The 15,861-nt window shown below is 45.3% G+C and overlaps 1 protein-coding gene across 3 annotated transcripts in view; it reads right to left on the bottom strand.

Annotated features, from left to right (window-relative positions):
* RERG (RAS like estrogen regulated growth inhibitor) overlaps nucleotides 1-15,861 on the bottom strand; it is a 158,902-nt gene that overhangs the window by 130,838 nt on the left and 12,203 nt on the right. For all 3 annotated transcript variants that reach the window (XM_053257110.1, XM_053257111.1, XM_053257112.1), the window contains exon 2: nucleotides 10,108-10,284. In XM_053257110.1, coding sequence (XP_053113085.1) covers nucleotides 10,108-10,168 — 61 coding nt within the window. In that variant the 5' untranslated portion in view covers nucleotides 10,169-10,284. The remainder of the gene's footprint in view (nucleotides 1-10,107; nucleotides 10,285-15,861) is intronic.

The following is a 15,861-nucleotide window of genomic DNA, read 5'->3' on the forward strand; positions in this document are numbered from 1 at the left end:
GATGCTGTCCATCACACAACTGCGATGATGATTATGATTAATAAATAATAATAATAATAATAATAATAACTGGGTTTGCTCAATTCTTGTGTCTGCGCAAGAGCCCTCTTGAGCTACTGTGTGCACGAGCGAGCAGGATGTCAGTCACTTATTCAGAATAATCCTGTGATCATGACCTTGTTGGGACTATATCACATCACACTGAAAGTGCGGGAATTGCATGTTTGAATGCTCTTCCATGAGAAAAGAAGAAGCTCCCTGCATGTAGACCAAGCCTGCTCAACTTTGGCCGCCCTGCGGTTTTTGGACTACAACTCCCCTAATGGCCAAGGATGAAGTAAATGTTTAGCAAATTCTAGACAGAAAGGAGGCAAAGCAGAATAAGATTGCAATTTTTAAGTGCTGCCATCCGTTATACTCAGAGCAGATTAGAGTCCTGAAGATGGCATTTAGTGGGAATCCAGCAGCTGAACAAACAGTTCTTTTTTAGCAAAGGAAGAAAGAAGTTCCAGTCTAGGTTTGCAAAAGTGACTCATGATTTTAAACCTCTCACATTCTAGACAGCCAATTTGCGGGCATCCACTGTTCAGGAAGTGTTAAGAACTTCCTCATGTGGCAACCAGGCTGTGTTAAGCCCGTGCTGTTTGGTGGTAGGCCTGTTCACACAATGCATATTGGACCAAAGTGAAATGACTGCTCCTGCCTCCAGATCTGGTCCAAATTTGACAGATTCTATTAAAGTCTGTCAGTAGTTTCAGAAGATTGTTTTGGCTTCCTGGAACTGCTCTCTCAGAGTCCAGCCTTAAACAGAAGTCATTTAACTAGCCCATTTGCTAGCGTAAGATCATTTGTGGTCAAAAAGAAAGAAAGGACCTGTAAAGCTTCCCTGCCAGGGTGCAGGCAGAGGGAGAGCTTGAGGAGCAACGCCTCACTTAGGTTTTTGGCAAGGAGAGGAAAGATGTTTGGGAAGAAAGAGAAATATACTCTGGGAGTCAGAAAAGAACTTTGAGAGGGGACTTCTTAAATGCTTAGTAGGTGATCTGCACCCTGCCCTGCTTCCCTGATTGGTCAGCTGGAGGCAACCCCTTTGTGACACAGGCAATCAGGCAAGTGGTTATCATTGGAGCTGAGCAACAGGGAGTCAAAGTCAAGTCAAGGGTCAAAGCCAAGTCAAGGGTCAACGCCTCTGGAGAGGTCCAGTTATGGACCTTGTCTGGTGGTGACTTAGGACTGGGCTTTCTCTGTGGCTGCTCCAGGGCTTTGGAATATGCTCCCTGCTGAAATGAGAGCATATCTTTCTCTATTTGTTTTCAGGAAGACCCTCAAGACTTTCCTGTTCTTGCAAGAGAATTTTAATAATTTGTGTTATATTGCTTTTATTGTGTTTTATGTATATTAACCTGTGATTTTAATGTGGGGTTTGTAGACCGCCTAGAGATTTAAATATCAGGCGGTATAGAATTATGATAAACAAACAAACAATGAAAGACTATCAAGCAAAAACCCAGCCTGAAGAGGAAGCTGAAGATGGATGGGGCCGTAGCTCAGTGGTAGAACATCTGCTTTGCATGCTGAAGGTCTCCGATTCAACCCCTGGCATCTCCAGGAAAGACTCCTGCCTGCAATCTTGGAAAGCTACGGCCAGTCAGCGTAGAAAATACTGACCTAGATGAACCAATGGTCTGATTCAGTATAAGGCAGCTTCCTACATTCTGAAGCCTTGATAGCTCTTCCGACTGAGGAGATAGAATGGTCAACTCAAATGAGTGGAGTCACTCAGGAATTCTTTATTGCCTGTGACAGGGCTACTCCAGCTTGGGTCCCCAGAGGTTGTTGGACTACAACTCCCATTAACCTAGCTGCAAAGGCCACTGTGGCTGTGGATGATTGGAGTTGTAGTCTAACAACATCTGGAGACCCAAAGCTGAGAATCCATGCCCTATGAGATTCTCTAACTTGTCGTCTGGGTGGCTTACCATATCAGGCAGCTGTAGTTTCTAGTTCTGGGCCCAGCAACATCTAACAGCCCTTAACAAGCTTGTTTCAAGTCAAAATCCACTTTCAACAGAATTTATCAGCCATAAATTTGTTTTTGAACCTTAGGAAATGGTCCAGTGAGTAAATCAAAGAAAGCTATTCTGCTGCCATACAGTGGATATACAATGCTATGAAAAGAGGTCGCCAAGAACTGCATTAAGATACAGCCAAGTGAATTAAGGGAGTTGAAGGAGGGTGAAAATATTACTCAGTACCCAAAGAGAGCCAAAGGAAGCTGCCATATACCAAGTCAGACCATTGGTCCATCTAGCTCAGGATTGTCAACCCAGACGGGAAGCAGCTTCTCCAAGGTTGCAGGCAGGAGTTTCTCCCAGCCATCTCTGGAGATACCAGAGAGGGATGCATGTGCAGAAGGTTCCAAGTTCCCTCTCTGGCATCTCCAGATGCAGATGCTTTTCCCAGAGCAGCGCTATTCCCTAAGGGGAATATCTTACAGTGCTCACATGCAGTCTCCCATTCAAATGCAAACCAGGGTGGACCCTGCTTAGCAAAGGGGACAATTCAGGCTTGCTACCACAAGACCAGCTCTCTTTCAATACAGCAATTACCAGAACACAGCCTAACACCCTCTGTTGACCATTACCTTCCACCAAAAGGAAAACCTCATTAATTAAGAGATTATTTAAGAGATGGGCTGTGCTTGCTTGCAAAGCAAGGAACAAACAGCAACACTGCACCCACATGATGTCACTAGTGAGTGACTAATGCCGTGTGCACCCAATTTCCTCCCAAGCACTGTAATACGTGTGTTTTAATTAATTAATGAACTCAATTATCTCACTGCATAAACTCAACTCACACAGCCTTCTCACTCCTCCCATCACCAATCACCTTTGCCCCTCGGCTCCTGAAGTCCTGTGTTATGGAAGCCCAGTTCATTTACAGGTCCTTTTAGGCCAATTTGCAATTCATGAGTTTCCCCACTACATCAACAATCAGATGCTGCATTCAAGATAAGTAACTGGATGCCCTTGGCCAATATATACCTTTCCCCCAGTTTCTAATGCAGGAGCAAAAGGGGGCTGTGAAAGAGGGGCACTTGTGTGGAAAAGCAGGCCTAGAGCACCAAGGTTTAAAGGGTGCTGGCACTGCTGCACTGACACATCAGCTGCCCCAGGACAGCACACGAGAGAGGCCAGGGTGGATTGTGAGCGGGAGATGTATGAAGACCATGCCTGGCCTCACTGAGAGAACCAGTACAGAAGCACCGTGGCCTGGACTTGGGAAGCCATCGAGGAGAGACCCCATCCCACGGGGGCACCTGTTGCAGAAGCCACCCCTGTCAAGCCCCTTCACTGATGAGCTGGTGGAACCAGTGGAGGAGGAGGCGGCAGAGGAGACTAGGGAGGAGGAGCAGCAGGAAGAGGAGGAGCAGGAGCAGGAGGAGATGAAGATGGCAGTGGTGCCTGGTGGGGCCCAGACTGGGCCACGGTGAGTCTGCAGCCTGTTGAAGGCAGCCCCATGCACACCGTCTGTCCACCCTCGGCTGCTCCCTCAGCATTCAGGCACAAGTGAGCCATGTGCCCAGCAGAGCCTCAGCCCAGCCTCCTGGTGTTCACCTCCTTTCCACAGGTCTCAAGAGGTGTGCCAGGGCCCTTGAAGTTTCCCGTGTCGGCGTCTTGAGTGTCCAAAGGTATGGTAGGTGGGAGTGCAAGGGGCTGAGGGAGCAAGTTACGGGGTGGCTCAGGGCTTGAGGGCTGCAGAGGAGGAGGAGGAGGAGCTTACCCTTGTGCACATGCAGCCCTCCTGGGCAACAGGCATGTGCAGGCCGCCACATTTCTTGACTGGACTCAAAGTCATACTTTGCCTGGGGCACCAAAAACCCTAGGGTCGGCCTTAGAAACAAAGAAGGGTTACAGACCAGCTCTTATTCCTTTCTCAATATAATCCTCTAGCAAGAGAAGCACTGGCCAGCAGTGTTCCCTCTAACAGGGATTCCCAAATGTTGTTGACTACAACTCCCAGGATCCCCAGCTGCAGTGGCTTTTGCTTGGGGATCGTGGGAGTTGTAGTCAACAACATCTGGGAATATCTGTTAGAGGGAACAATGCTGGCCAGTACCTGCCATTGTAATCCTTTAGGCAAATCTAAACAAAGCTGCCTAAGGACATTCAGCATGGCCACGCAGCAGATCTGCTTCTCTCTGTTTTTTCTTTGAGGCGTCACAAGACTGGTTCATGCAGTCTGTTTTTAGCTTTAGCCTTTAATCATGATGCTGGAAATAGAAAGGAAACCTTACTGAACACACCCTCCAAGGGAATATCTGCTTAGATCTCACTATAGCCCTGACCCTGATGTCCATGAACTTACCTTTTCCAATGGCATCCACGTTGCTGGGGCAAAGTGTCAGAAATGATGTCTTGCTCCATCTTACATAAGTCCCCCCTGCCTCAGAAATAGCAAACCTAGCTACATCCTTCAAAACAGTTTTGTCCAAGCACTGGAAGAGGAATCATGGAAGGAAATTGTTTTAGGATCCTGTGCTGTGATGCTGTAGCCAGGGACGCAGGAGGCAGGGTGAGGTGGTCACCTCAGGTGCATGTTTGGGGAGGGGTACAGCGGGTGGCAAGGGCCAGAGCCCTGCAAACATGGGTGCCACCTCCACGGCCACAACTCTCTCCTGACCAGGAGAGCTGGTTCTGTGATAGCAAGCATGAATTGTCCCCTTTGCTAAGCAGGGTCTGCCCTGCCCTAAGCATGCAGGTGCTCTTCCCAGAGCGGCCCCATCCCCTCAGGGGAATCTCTTCCTGCACTCACACATGCAGTCTCCCATTCAAAAGCAACCAGGGCAGACCTTGCTTAGCAAAGGGGACAATTCATGCTTCCCACCACAAGACCAGCTCTCCTGTGAGAGCTTCATGGGTTCTTGTGTCCATGAAGGTTTCAGCCTATTGTCTGGCTGGGGGGTCAGAAAAAGGGAGGATGAAACAAAGAAGAGCAAAGCCAGTGAGTGATTCAGCTCTAGCATGGACATCTGGCAATCACAATTGCCTCATTTACTGCTGCAACCACATTGGTCTTCTTTCTATTGTGCATCAAGCCTACTCCAGGCTCTTGGCTAATATTTCAGCTTCCAGTGTTTGGCATGGGCTTCCAGCTGTCTGGCCAGTATTAGAAAGGAAGTTTGCAGGCAGTACATCAACCATTGCAAAACCAGAAAGGACTTCACAGGCAAACACAAAAACACCGAATTGTGAGCGGGAAAAGAGACATTGGACCAGGTCTCACGATCAGTGACACCCGGTTTTTACTGGTGCTAAGCCCGCTCTCCCCGCAGACGAGCGGGCAGGGAGCCCTGGGTGGCCGGATCGGCCGCCCACACAATGGTCAGCTCCGAGACGGAGCTGGTGGGGGGAGAAGGGGCCGCACGGCCCCCGCAAGCCCCAGTATGCCCCGTGTGAGCGTGCAGGGCATATTGGGGAGACCCCCGGAGCCGGGAGGCGGTTTTTCGCCTCCCGGCCGGGGGTCAACTCATGAGTAGGAGTGGCACGAAGCTGCAACGCAGCTACTCACGAGCCTAAAAAGCAGGTTTGCTGGAGCGCTCGCTCCGCAAACCTGCTTTTTACCAGGGGTTCTTGAGCGGGTTACCCGCTCAAGAACCATCGGGCTTGGCTGTGAGCCCGCTGGTTCCTACGACCAACAAAAATCGGGCTAGGATCTCCGTGAGAAGGGCTAGGTCATGAGAATCTCCCCAATGTTTCTATCATGATGTATATATGGAATAAATAAATACAAATGAAATGGAACAACAAAGCCGGGTTTGTAAATGAACGGCACTGGCTGACATCCAGGCAAACACATCCCTGGAACTGCAGGGGAGGGGTGTTCTTCTCAGATCTCCCCTTTCCCCTGAAGCCCCCAGTGTTTCCAGAAAATAGGTCCTTGAGGGTCATGCAACCCTTAGGGATCTATTTTTATTTTATTATTTTATTTTATTTAAAATATTTCTATACTGCCCAAAACTTGAGTCTCTGGGTGGTTTACAATTAAAATCATTTAAAACATCTCTAGAGGTCTTCAGACAATGGCTTCAGACAATGGCTTCAGACAGGCATCTAGCAGGGATGCTGCAGCCACATCCTGTGCTGACTAGGCACTTGGACTATTTTTGGGAGGCACAGTGGGCTTCCTAGGGAAGGGAAGATCAGAGAAAGTCATCCCTACTCTGAGGTTCAAGCACTGCATTAGTCTGGATGTCAACCTCTCAGTTGTGACCATACACAAATATCCATCACATTAAATGATTCACAATACAGGCAAACCTCATTTCTCGCAGACTATATCTGTGGGTTTGTGTATTCGCAGGTGTCTAATTAACACTCAGTTTCATTATCCGTGGATACGAAAGGATTCAAACCCACATATCCGCGGTTCCTAGAGGGTCGGAAGTGACCCCGGAGGTCACTTCCGGCCACCATTTTGTCTGGAGGAGCCATTTTGTGGCTCCCCAAAACCCCCACTTCCCCACTATTTTTGTGGGTTTGGGGGCATTTTGAGGGCATTTCACAGATGGTGGGGGCATTCCTGAGCACAGTACAGTAAACAGTTTTAATTATGTTCATGTTTTTCCCTTTGGCTTTTTGGAATTTTCCCCATCTTTTGGGTCCATTATGGAACATAATCCCCCTTTCCCCAAAGGCATAATGCCTTGTCACTCGTGGTTTCATTGCTCATGGTAGTAGGCGAGGAACGGAACCCCCGTGAGTAACGGGGTTTGCCTGTATATTAATGATTTACAATTCATTGACATGTCTGGAGGTGTTACTTGTATCAAAAAGAACTCTGTCAGGAGGATATCACCCCAAATGTTCCTTGCATACACATGTGTTATTTGAACTATCACATGCTCTAGGACAAGGGTTCCCTGCTATACCAGATGTTGCTGAACTAACATCATCAGAATAAACTGTAGCTTGAGATAAAGGGAGTTGTAGTTCAGCAACATCTGGAGTACCACAGGCTGGGAACCCCTGCTCTAGGAGGCAGCTAGGTCTGAGGCTGGAACCAATGATCAGACACGTGTTATAGCATTTTCCAACTTTGCACTGGAAACTGGCTCCAGCAGTCTAGAACAAGGGAAGAGGCCACATTCCCTACATTGCACCCTGAAGGTCCCAGATTCAACCCCTGGCAGCTCCAGGTTCAGCTGGAAAAGACCCCTTGTCTGAAACCCTGAAGAGCTGTTGACCATCAGTGTAGAAAATACTGATCATGATGGACCAATGCAGAAAGCAGCTTCAAATTTAATACGGAAAAGCTTACTGGGCAACCTTGGGCCAGTTGCTCTCTCTCAGCCTAACCTACCTCCAAGGGTTGCTGTGATTGTAAAAAGAAGGAGGAGCTATATAGGCAGTGGCAACTCATGACCACATGCTTCCCACCTTGTAAGCACCCCTCCTCCCCTATTTCCCCCATTTTATTGTGGGGTGGGCAGGAGGGCATCTTGTCATGCTAGTGCCCCAATAAACTAATGCCTGAAGCAACCGCCTCACTTTGCCTCATGGAAGGGCTGCCCCTCTATGCAGTGCCCCGAGCTTCTTAAATAAAAGATGGGATTAAATATAACAGAACAGCAACTCACTAGGTTGCCTTAAGCAAGCCATTAATTTATCAGCCACTTCATTTGCAATAAGGGGGCATGCTGGCCTGCCTTATAGGGCTGTTGTACTGAGATAATTTATGCAGAACTCTAATACAGTTCTTGGAGTATGCTACTAATTCAGAATGTGCTAATTCAGATTCAGTTATTTACCTTCTATGATATTCCTTAACAATGATTGCTTTGCCCACTGTCCCTCCTCTTCGATGTTTTTGGATTTGTACAATACTTATTGTTACAGATCCAGGCCTAAACAGGCAAATTACTAAATGTCAAGATGTATGGGTGTTTTTTTAATGAAGCCCATAAGGGAGATCATCGGTTTGCAAGATGCTGGCAGTTCTTTTCTCTAACGCCCCAGGTCCAAAACAATAATGCTGTGAGTGAAAGAAATTGCCGCAAAGCTAGGTCATTCCCAAAAGTCATGCTGACCCCATCATCAGATGTGTCATTTTATTTATTTAGAATACTGCTAGAATTCTAAGATAACACAAAACCACTCGACAGAGCAGCTTGATACTAGTCTGCCTTGTTCTGGCATAGCCTGGGTTTTTAAAAAAATTATTATTCAGAGAAAAAACACACATTACATTTAATGGCATACAGATACTCATCAAAACAAAAGTGAAACAGAGAAAAAGAATCAGAAACCTTTACCAAAATTTAGTGCAATGAAACACATTCATTTTGAAAAGACATAATTTTCTTCCTCTTCATTTCAAGTGTTTCCAGAGAAGAAAAAAGAAACTAGGCAGAAAAAGTTACCAGAGCTCTCAGGATTTCTCTTTGAACAAATCTGAGAAGTGAATTTGGCCATTATAAGAGTTCCCCAAGTTTTACTAACCTTTTCTCTGTAAGAAGGTGAAAGTGACCTCTTCCAAAACAGTACCATTTTAGCTGATTTTTAAAAAGAGCAAAACCTTATGTCCATACAACAGCTTATCTGGTTCCCAGATCTGCAAAGGAGCCAGCTTTGGATCCTTGGGCATTGTAAATTGCAGTGTTTCCACAGATTTTGCAAGCAACATCATTCAAAAAGCTTGTGCTTGTGGGTATTCTATGTATGATGATTCAAACCCACATGGCCATAGCCATACACCATTTGGAGGAGCACTCCCAAGCTTGGGTCCCCAGATGTTGTTGAACTACAACCCCCATCACCCCCAGCCAAAATGGCCACATGAATCTGGGTACCAGGCTTCTGATTCAGTCTAAAGTTGACCTCCCTATTCCCTACCTACTTTTCCACTGGAACTTCTTGGAAAGTCCTTCCAACTGACATCCTTTTGCATTCAAGTGCCTCCTTAAAGCAACACGTGTTCCCCTGGCTTAGCCAAACAGATTCTTCCTTCCATCTTACTTCCCCTTCCTCCATGAAGTGTCTTGTCTTTATGAAGCAAAAGGTCCAAGGACATTTTGTACATTTGAGCTGTGATTAATGTGATCATCATTACACTGACAGGAAAAAAATGTTTTAGTAAGTGTCAAACATTTGCAAGTGCATGTGGACACCTTGATCTTACACATGATGTGCATGCACATGACTAACTGTATGCAAGCAGGAAATTCCAGGTGGTCTTCAGGTGCCCCTAGCTTGCTTGACCTGCTCCTAGATTTATGTCCTTGCCCTTCAGCTAACTTAACACTTGGAGTTTCAACACATGTCACTGGAACACAGAGTGAAGCTATAGAATCAAGAATGGTATAGCTCTGGGTGGAGCGTACCACTTCAAACTGCAGGTGGGAAATCATATGTTCGAATGATTCACTGTATAAAACCAAATCCCTGCACACAGAAAACATGCATGTTAGGAGAGCAATTCTGGAGGGATTTTTTGTTTGCTTGTTTTACATAAGGTGGAACATTCAGAGTGCACTCCCACACCTGCAGTCAGAAGTGGTGTAGTCCAGAAAGAACTGTTCTTGTATTATGGCTCAGTTCAAGCAATCCTAACTAGTACACAGCACACAATTTAGGATGTAGGATGAGATTTCTGGATCAGAAGGCAGCTTGAGTTCTAACACATTTTTAAAAGAAACTGACTACTGTGAATAAGTCTAAATGGTTTGCAGATTACACCCTTCCAGGACCAGTTTTAGGGGTGTGTAGAAACCTCCTGGAAAATTCCACTTCTTATAAAAACTCGTTTGGCTTCCCTCAAACATTCTCAGAGGTTTCACTTTGGGAGGAACGTGGACATTTGCTTCTATTTTCATTTCTGCAAATGTCAGTGCTAATCCTAGCTGTAGGCCACCAGTGAAATTGTGACCCCCTGCTAGGAAATGCATAAAGACATAAAAGCCTTGAAAGTTTTGCAGGTTTCCTTCACTTGTGGATTTAGCTACTAGCATACATAGGATCATTCTTTGCCTGCAAAACACTTTTTAAAACAATAACACAGTAAGCAAAAGCAAGGAACAATGAAACAGAATGGAGAAAACAGACATACCCGATTTCCCTACTCCAGCTCGACCAAAGATGGCCAGCTTCACTTCTGCACTCTTAGCCATGGTGAGGAAAAATGAGTCTGGTGGAAATTTCACTGGTTTGCCCAAAGTGGAGTAAAAGATGGATTTCTAGGTCCTTTCTTCGGCTTCACCACGTCATTGCGATTTCCAAGCAGGGTCTATGATAAAAATCCCACCAAAGAGGATGAGTGAGTAAATAAACATATCACAATATTATTTTATGCAGATGATGCAATCTTGTTGTCTTAGACATTGATTGGCTTAAAACACGCATTATGCTCTCTTTCCTCATATTGCAACGAGGAAGCTTTAGAGATTAATTATACAAAGACTAAAGTCTTCGTCTTCCAAGCCTCTGGTAGGCAGAGTACCCACTTGGATTATGTTTCACAGAACACTCAGAAATTGGCCTCAACCAAACAATCTTTTTATTACTCTACAGGTGCATTATTTATTCCAGCGGCTCTAAAGCTATTTTTAGCCAAAGCTTGTGCACAGCTTTTATATGGAGCTCAACTTTTATATGGAGAGGTCCGGTTATGGTTGCCACCAGCTCATCTGGTGGCGACTCAGGACCAGGCTTTCTCTGTGGCTGCCCCAGGGCTTTGGAATATGCTCCCTGCTGAAAGAAGAGCATCTCCTTCTCTGTTTGTTTTCAACAAGACCCTCAAGACTTTCCTCTTCTCACAAGCTTTTAATTAGAATGTTAATAATAATTTTAATAATTTGTTTTATATTGTTTTTATCGTGTTTTATGTATTTTTACCTGTGATTTTAATGTAGGGATTTGTTAATATCAGAGATTTACATATCAGGAGATTTACATATCAGGTAGAGATTTACATATCAGGTAGTATTAAAAAATGATTTTAAAAACCTAACTAACTAACTAACTTGGGCCCTACGAAAATGTTGCCCCACTGGAGGTCATATAATCTGAAATTTTAATACATATTTTTCAAGTTGCATAGTGTGTACTTAATGTGGCTGTCCGCCAAGAAGCCAGGGTAATTAAGGTGGAGAAAGAACTATGGCTGTGTATTTCCGCTTACTGGCTAAGGTTGCCTTTCCACCCAGTAGGATTAGCCCCATTGACGTTAGCTGGTAATTTTGTTCCGAAGTGGAAAAGATCTGACCAACAGAAATTATATTATTACGAATTCTCCCAGGAAGCTCTTACTCTGTTCTTCGAGCAGAGTAAGAGAACACTCAGACTACAGGTGATGGATACAGAAGGTTGATTAGCTCAATATCTCCTTCCAAGAGACGTATTTTTGAGCAAACAATCTTACATTTTAAGGCCAGAAAGATATTTAATTCAGATACTGGTGTCAAAATTTAGAAGAGCTTTAGCTTAATGCTTCCTACAGCAATATTAGCAGGAAAGTATAAGAAAATACCGTATGAAACTCAGCTCTGCCCTTGCGGAGCGGGTGCCATTGAATCAACAGCTCATATCCTTTTCATATATATCCTTTTCATATCCCATTCAGCCATGATACTAGCTGGGTGACTCTGGGCCAGTCACTTCTCTCTCAGCCTAACCTACTTCACAGGGTTGTTGTGAGGAGAAACCTAAGTATGTAGTACACCACTCTGGGCTCCTTGGAGGAAGAGCGGGATATAAATGCATAATAATAATAATAATAATAATAATTTATACTGTCCTTTCTATAAGCATATTTGAATTAGTTTTATTATTCCTTTTTAAGTTAATTTTCCAGGTTATCCAGATTACTTTTACCTTCAATATTTACTATCCGACCAGAATGGTTTAATTTCTTTAAGTGTCGCTAAATTTTGTTTTATAAGCTGTAAAATTTGTCAAGAGTTGGTCAAATTGCTTTAGTTAATGTTCTAGTTTATTGTCGGTGTCATATTGCTTCATCTTGGTTTTTGTTTATTTTGTTTTCTGGTCACTGACCATAATAAAGGATGGATGGATAAATAGATGGATGGATTGCTGGAGATGGTACAGAGGAGATCTCAGTCGCTGGAAAGCTTTAGAGAGACAGATCAGGGGTATAACATTCTTATTCATCCTACCATAGAATTCATTTATTTATTAAATTTGTATACGGCCTCACCCAGATGGCTCTAGGCAGTTCACATAAATAAAAACCGATAAAAACAAAATAAATAACACATTAAAAACAAAATTAAAACAGTTTAAAACTATTTTAAAATAACTAAAGGTCAGGCTAAAAAGATGTGTTTACACAATCGGTTTAAACGATCTATAGAGAGTGCATTCCAGAGCTCAGGAGCAGCTACAGAAAAGGCCATTTCCCACGTCATCACCAGGAGAGCTGGCGGCAGCCAGAGACAGACCTAACTCGATGACTTTAATGTGCGGTGGGGATCATGCTGGAGAAAGTGCTGTCCCAGGTAACCTGGTCCCAGGCCAGCCTAGGATACATAAAAATACATTGAGGTGCTTCACATGACACGTGCGAAGCACCTGACGGGGAACTGCGGGGAGAGTGGGCTTAGCCCACTCTCCCCGCAGATGAGCAGCTGCTCGTAGCTGGGTGGCCGGATTGGCTGCCCACATGGCTGCCGGCTCCATCATGGAGCTGGCGGGGGCTCTGGGGATCAGGGCATCCTGGAGAGACCTGGAGAAACCCCCAAGCCTGGGAGGCTGCTTGCAACCTCCTGTTTGGGGGTCTACTTGTGTGGCGCTGCGGCGACACACGAGCACAAAAACAAGGTTAACGGAGTGATCACTCCATTAGCCTCATTTAAGTGGAGGGGGATTTATCGTGGCTAGCTTTCGAGAACCGCATGGCTCCCACTGCAGCACAAGATCACCCAAAAGTGGGCTGGGATCCCTTAGCCCGCTTTTGGGCAATCGTGGGAATAGCCTCTTTATGTAAGACACTGCTGTCAGTTATGAGTCTAGCAACATAGAACCAGTCTAATTTCCAAAGATACAGGGATAGGTCACTCCATTTGGACAAGGGGGAGGAGAGCAGGACCAGACCCAGCATAGCATCCCTCCAGTGGTTGTTGTTGATGGTGTCTACCTTGTGTGTGTGGTGGTGGTGGTGGTGGTTTTCAGATTGTGAGCCCTTTGGGGACAGGAAACTATCGTGTTTATTTTACTATTCTATGTCAGGGGTTCCCAACCTGTGTGGTACTCCAGATGTTGATGAACCACAACTCCCACAATCCCCAGCCACAATAAACTGCTGCTGGGGATTATGGGAATTGTAGTTCAGTAACAACTGGAGTACCACAGGTTGGAAACCCCTGTTCTATGTAAACTCCTTTGAAACCTTTTGTTAAAAGAAATATAAGAAAAATATAGCTTTTACTGCTACTAGAAATATTTATATGTTCAAGAGAATCATGTGTTACAGCACCCTCTTTCTTCAGAATGCAGGTGGGAGAAGTACATAATGGTTGCATCCCTCGTGTCCAAGGCTCCCTGCACCCAGAAGATCTGTATATCAAGGGGAAGTCTAGGCAAGAATCCTTCCTAATCCCCAAGATTAGGCCAGTTATCCATACAAACACATCGTGGTGTTTTGGGTTAATCCGTTCCTTGATCCAGGCCAGTTTTTGAATGGGGCTTTAGTTACTTGTATTCCAGTCCTGGAGCAGAGGCAGGGCTAACAAACAGCCAGCAGCAAAAGCACAGAAAAGCAGTCTATATTTGCCTCTTTGTACATAATGAGGTAATTCACACAATCAAAGACTGTGTTCTACCCAGGTTTTGGAACTGTGTGTGCTCCCAATTTTTGGTTGTGTGGAAGCAAGGTAAGAGGAAAACCTGGGTAGAAGTGATTGTGCGGAAGCAAGGTAGGAGGAAAAGCTACCCAGGTTTTCCTCCACCTTGCTTCCACACAATCACTTCTGCGCAGGTTCTCCTCCTTCCTTGCTTCCACACAACTGAAAATTGGGAACATACACAACTCCCAAACCTGGGTAGAAAACAGTTTTTGATTGTGTGAATGACCTGAATATCTATTTCATTAAACTATTAATATTCCTAATTCCATTCCACTGCCTTGTCCTTGCCTACCACAACTCTTTCCCTTGGATTCTAAACACATGAGTGTACAGACAGACATCAGTGCACAGGTATAATGCAATGTCTGAATAGGGCTATAGTTATTCACAGCTTACATCCAATGCATCTACAGTAGTACACTTCTTATCCATAACCTGCAAGTTGAATTTTAAAATGAGTACAGGTGCAATCATTTACACAAAAACATGTATGTGTGTACAGACATCTGAACACAGTTACAACATAAAGTCTGATCAGAACTAATGTGAGGTGGGCGCATAATAAGGGGAGGTGTCAAAGGCTCCATAGCTGTATCCATTGGGAAAGACAGAGTTTTAAAAAAAACTCTTCGCCGGTGTTTCCACTTATTTTAGAGTTGAGCAGAGCTAATATGGCTGTCATGGGTTAAGAATCTAATCCAGCGATCATCATTATTTTCAAAGTAGGGGCCACTGTGGCCAAACACACACACACACACACACACACACACACACACACACACACACACACCACCACACCAAAAAATCCTTTCAAAGAAAGAGCCATTTCCTACTGTACTGACCTCTACACAATATTGCTCTTTCTCAGTGCTGGGAGGGCCATGTAAGAGACGGAAGTCACAGAACCCTCTTTTCAGAGGTCTGTGGGAAAGCACTTTGAAAGCTACACTAATTCCAGCAGGGGTGTAGCAAGCTCAGAGTAGACCCTGGAACAAAAAGTGAAGATGTGCCCTTCAGACAGGCATGAAGGGGAAAGCAAAGAGCAGGCTGTCCAGCGGGCCTCCCTCCCTCAGCGGCCCAGGGATACTTGTCTTCCCTTATTCAATAGTAGTTACTCTCCTGTTTCCCAGCATTCCATGCATGCCTTCCAAGATGGAGCAGGGGCTCAAGAGGGCTCCATTCCCCTTGAAGGAGAACCCCAGTGCTGGGCAAAGCACGGAACTATACAGTGAGGATGGGAGTCTTCGTATGGTGCGAGGGAGATGATGAAGAGTACTTAGCTTTGGCTGAAGCTTCACACAAGCTCAACAAACAATTAGGCTATTCACACGCACGTGCAAACCCGGCTAAGGGAGCCCAGCCTGGTTTTGCACACACATGTGAACCGCCAGGATCGGGCCCACAGCGGCAACCCCGCCTATGAAGCCTCCCTTCTAAACAAGGTTAGGAGAGTGAGCACTCTCCTAACCCTGTTTTTCCGATTGTGTGTCAGCTGTAACTGCAAGCAGCCATGGCTGGCAGATTCGGGGAGGGGAGGGAGGATCCCCATAATAAACCCCACGCTCGCACTGTGGATTATTGGAACTCCGGGGGGTGGGTGACATGGGGTGAAGCACCCCGGCACCCCGACCCTTGGAGCTGCTGGCAGCAGCCGGTGCTAGTCTGGGCGGGCGATCTGCCTGCCCAGGGAGAGCGGAATGATAGCCTGTGCGGAGGTAAGCTCTTCAATCAATCAATTCTATTACAGCCACAGGCCATGCAAAAGACATAAAAAAGCATTAAAACAAGTTATTATACATAGTAAACATAATAAAGCAGAATAAGACAGTAAGCTCCTATGAATTAGACCTTAAACAAGATCTTAATCTGATAGCAACATAAAAGAATTTCGCCACCACTTTAGTGGCCTCATTATTCTGGTCCTCAAGGCAGAAGTTAAAACAGAAGGGGTCGGCTCTTCCTGGAAATTGCACTAACAAAGGGAATATAAATTCTTTCCT

The sequence above is a fragment of the Hemicordylus capensis genome, chromosome 5 (genome assembly GCF_027244095.1).
Source record: "Hemicordylus capensis ecotype Gifberg chromosome 5, rHemCap1.1.pri, whole genome shotgun sequence".
NCBI lineage: Eukaryota > Metazoa > Chordata > Lepidosauria > Squamata > Cordylidae > Hemicordylus > Hemicordylus capensis.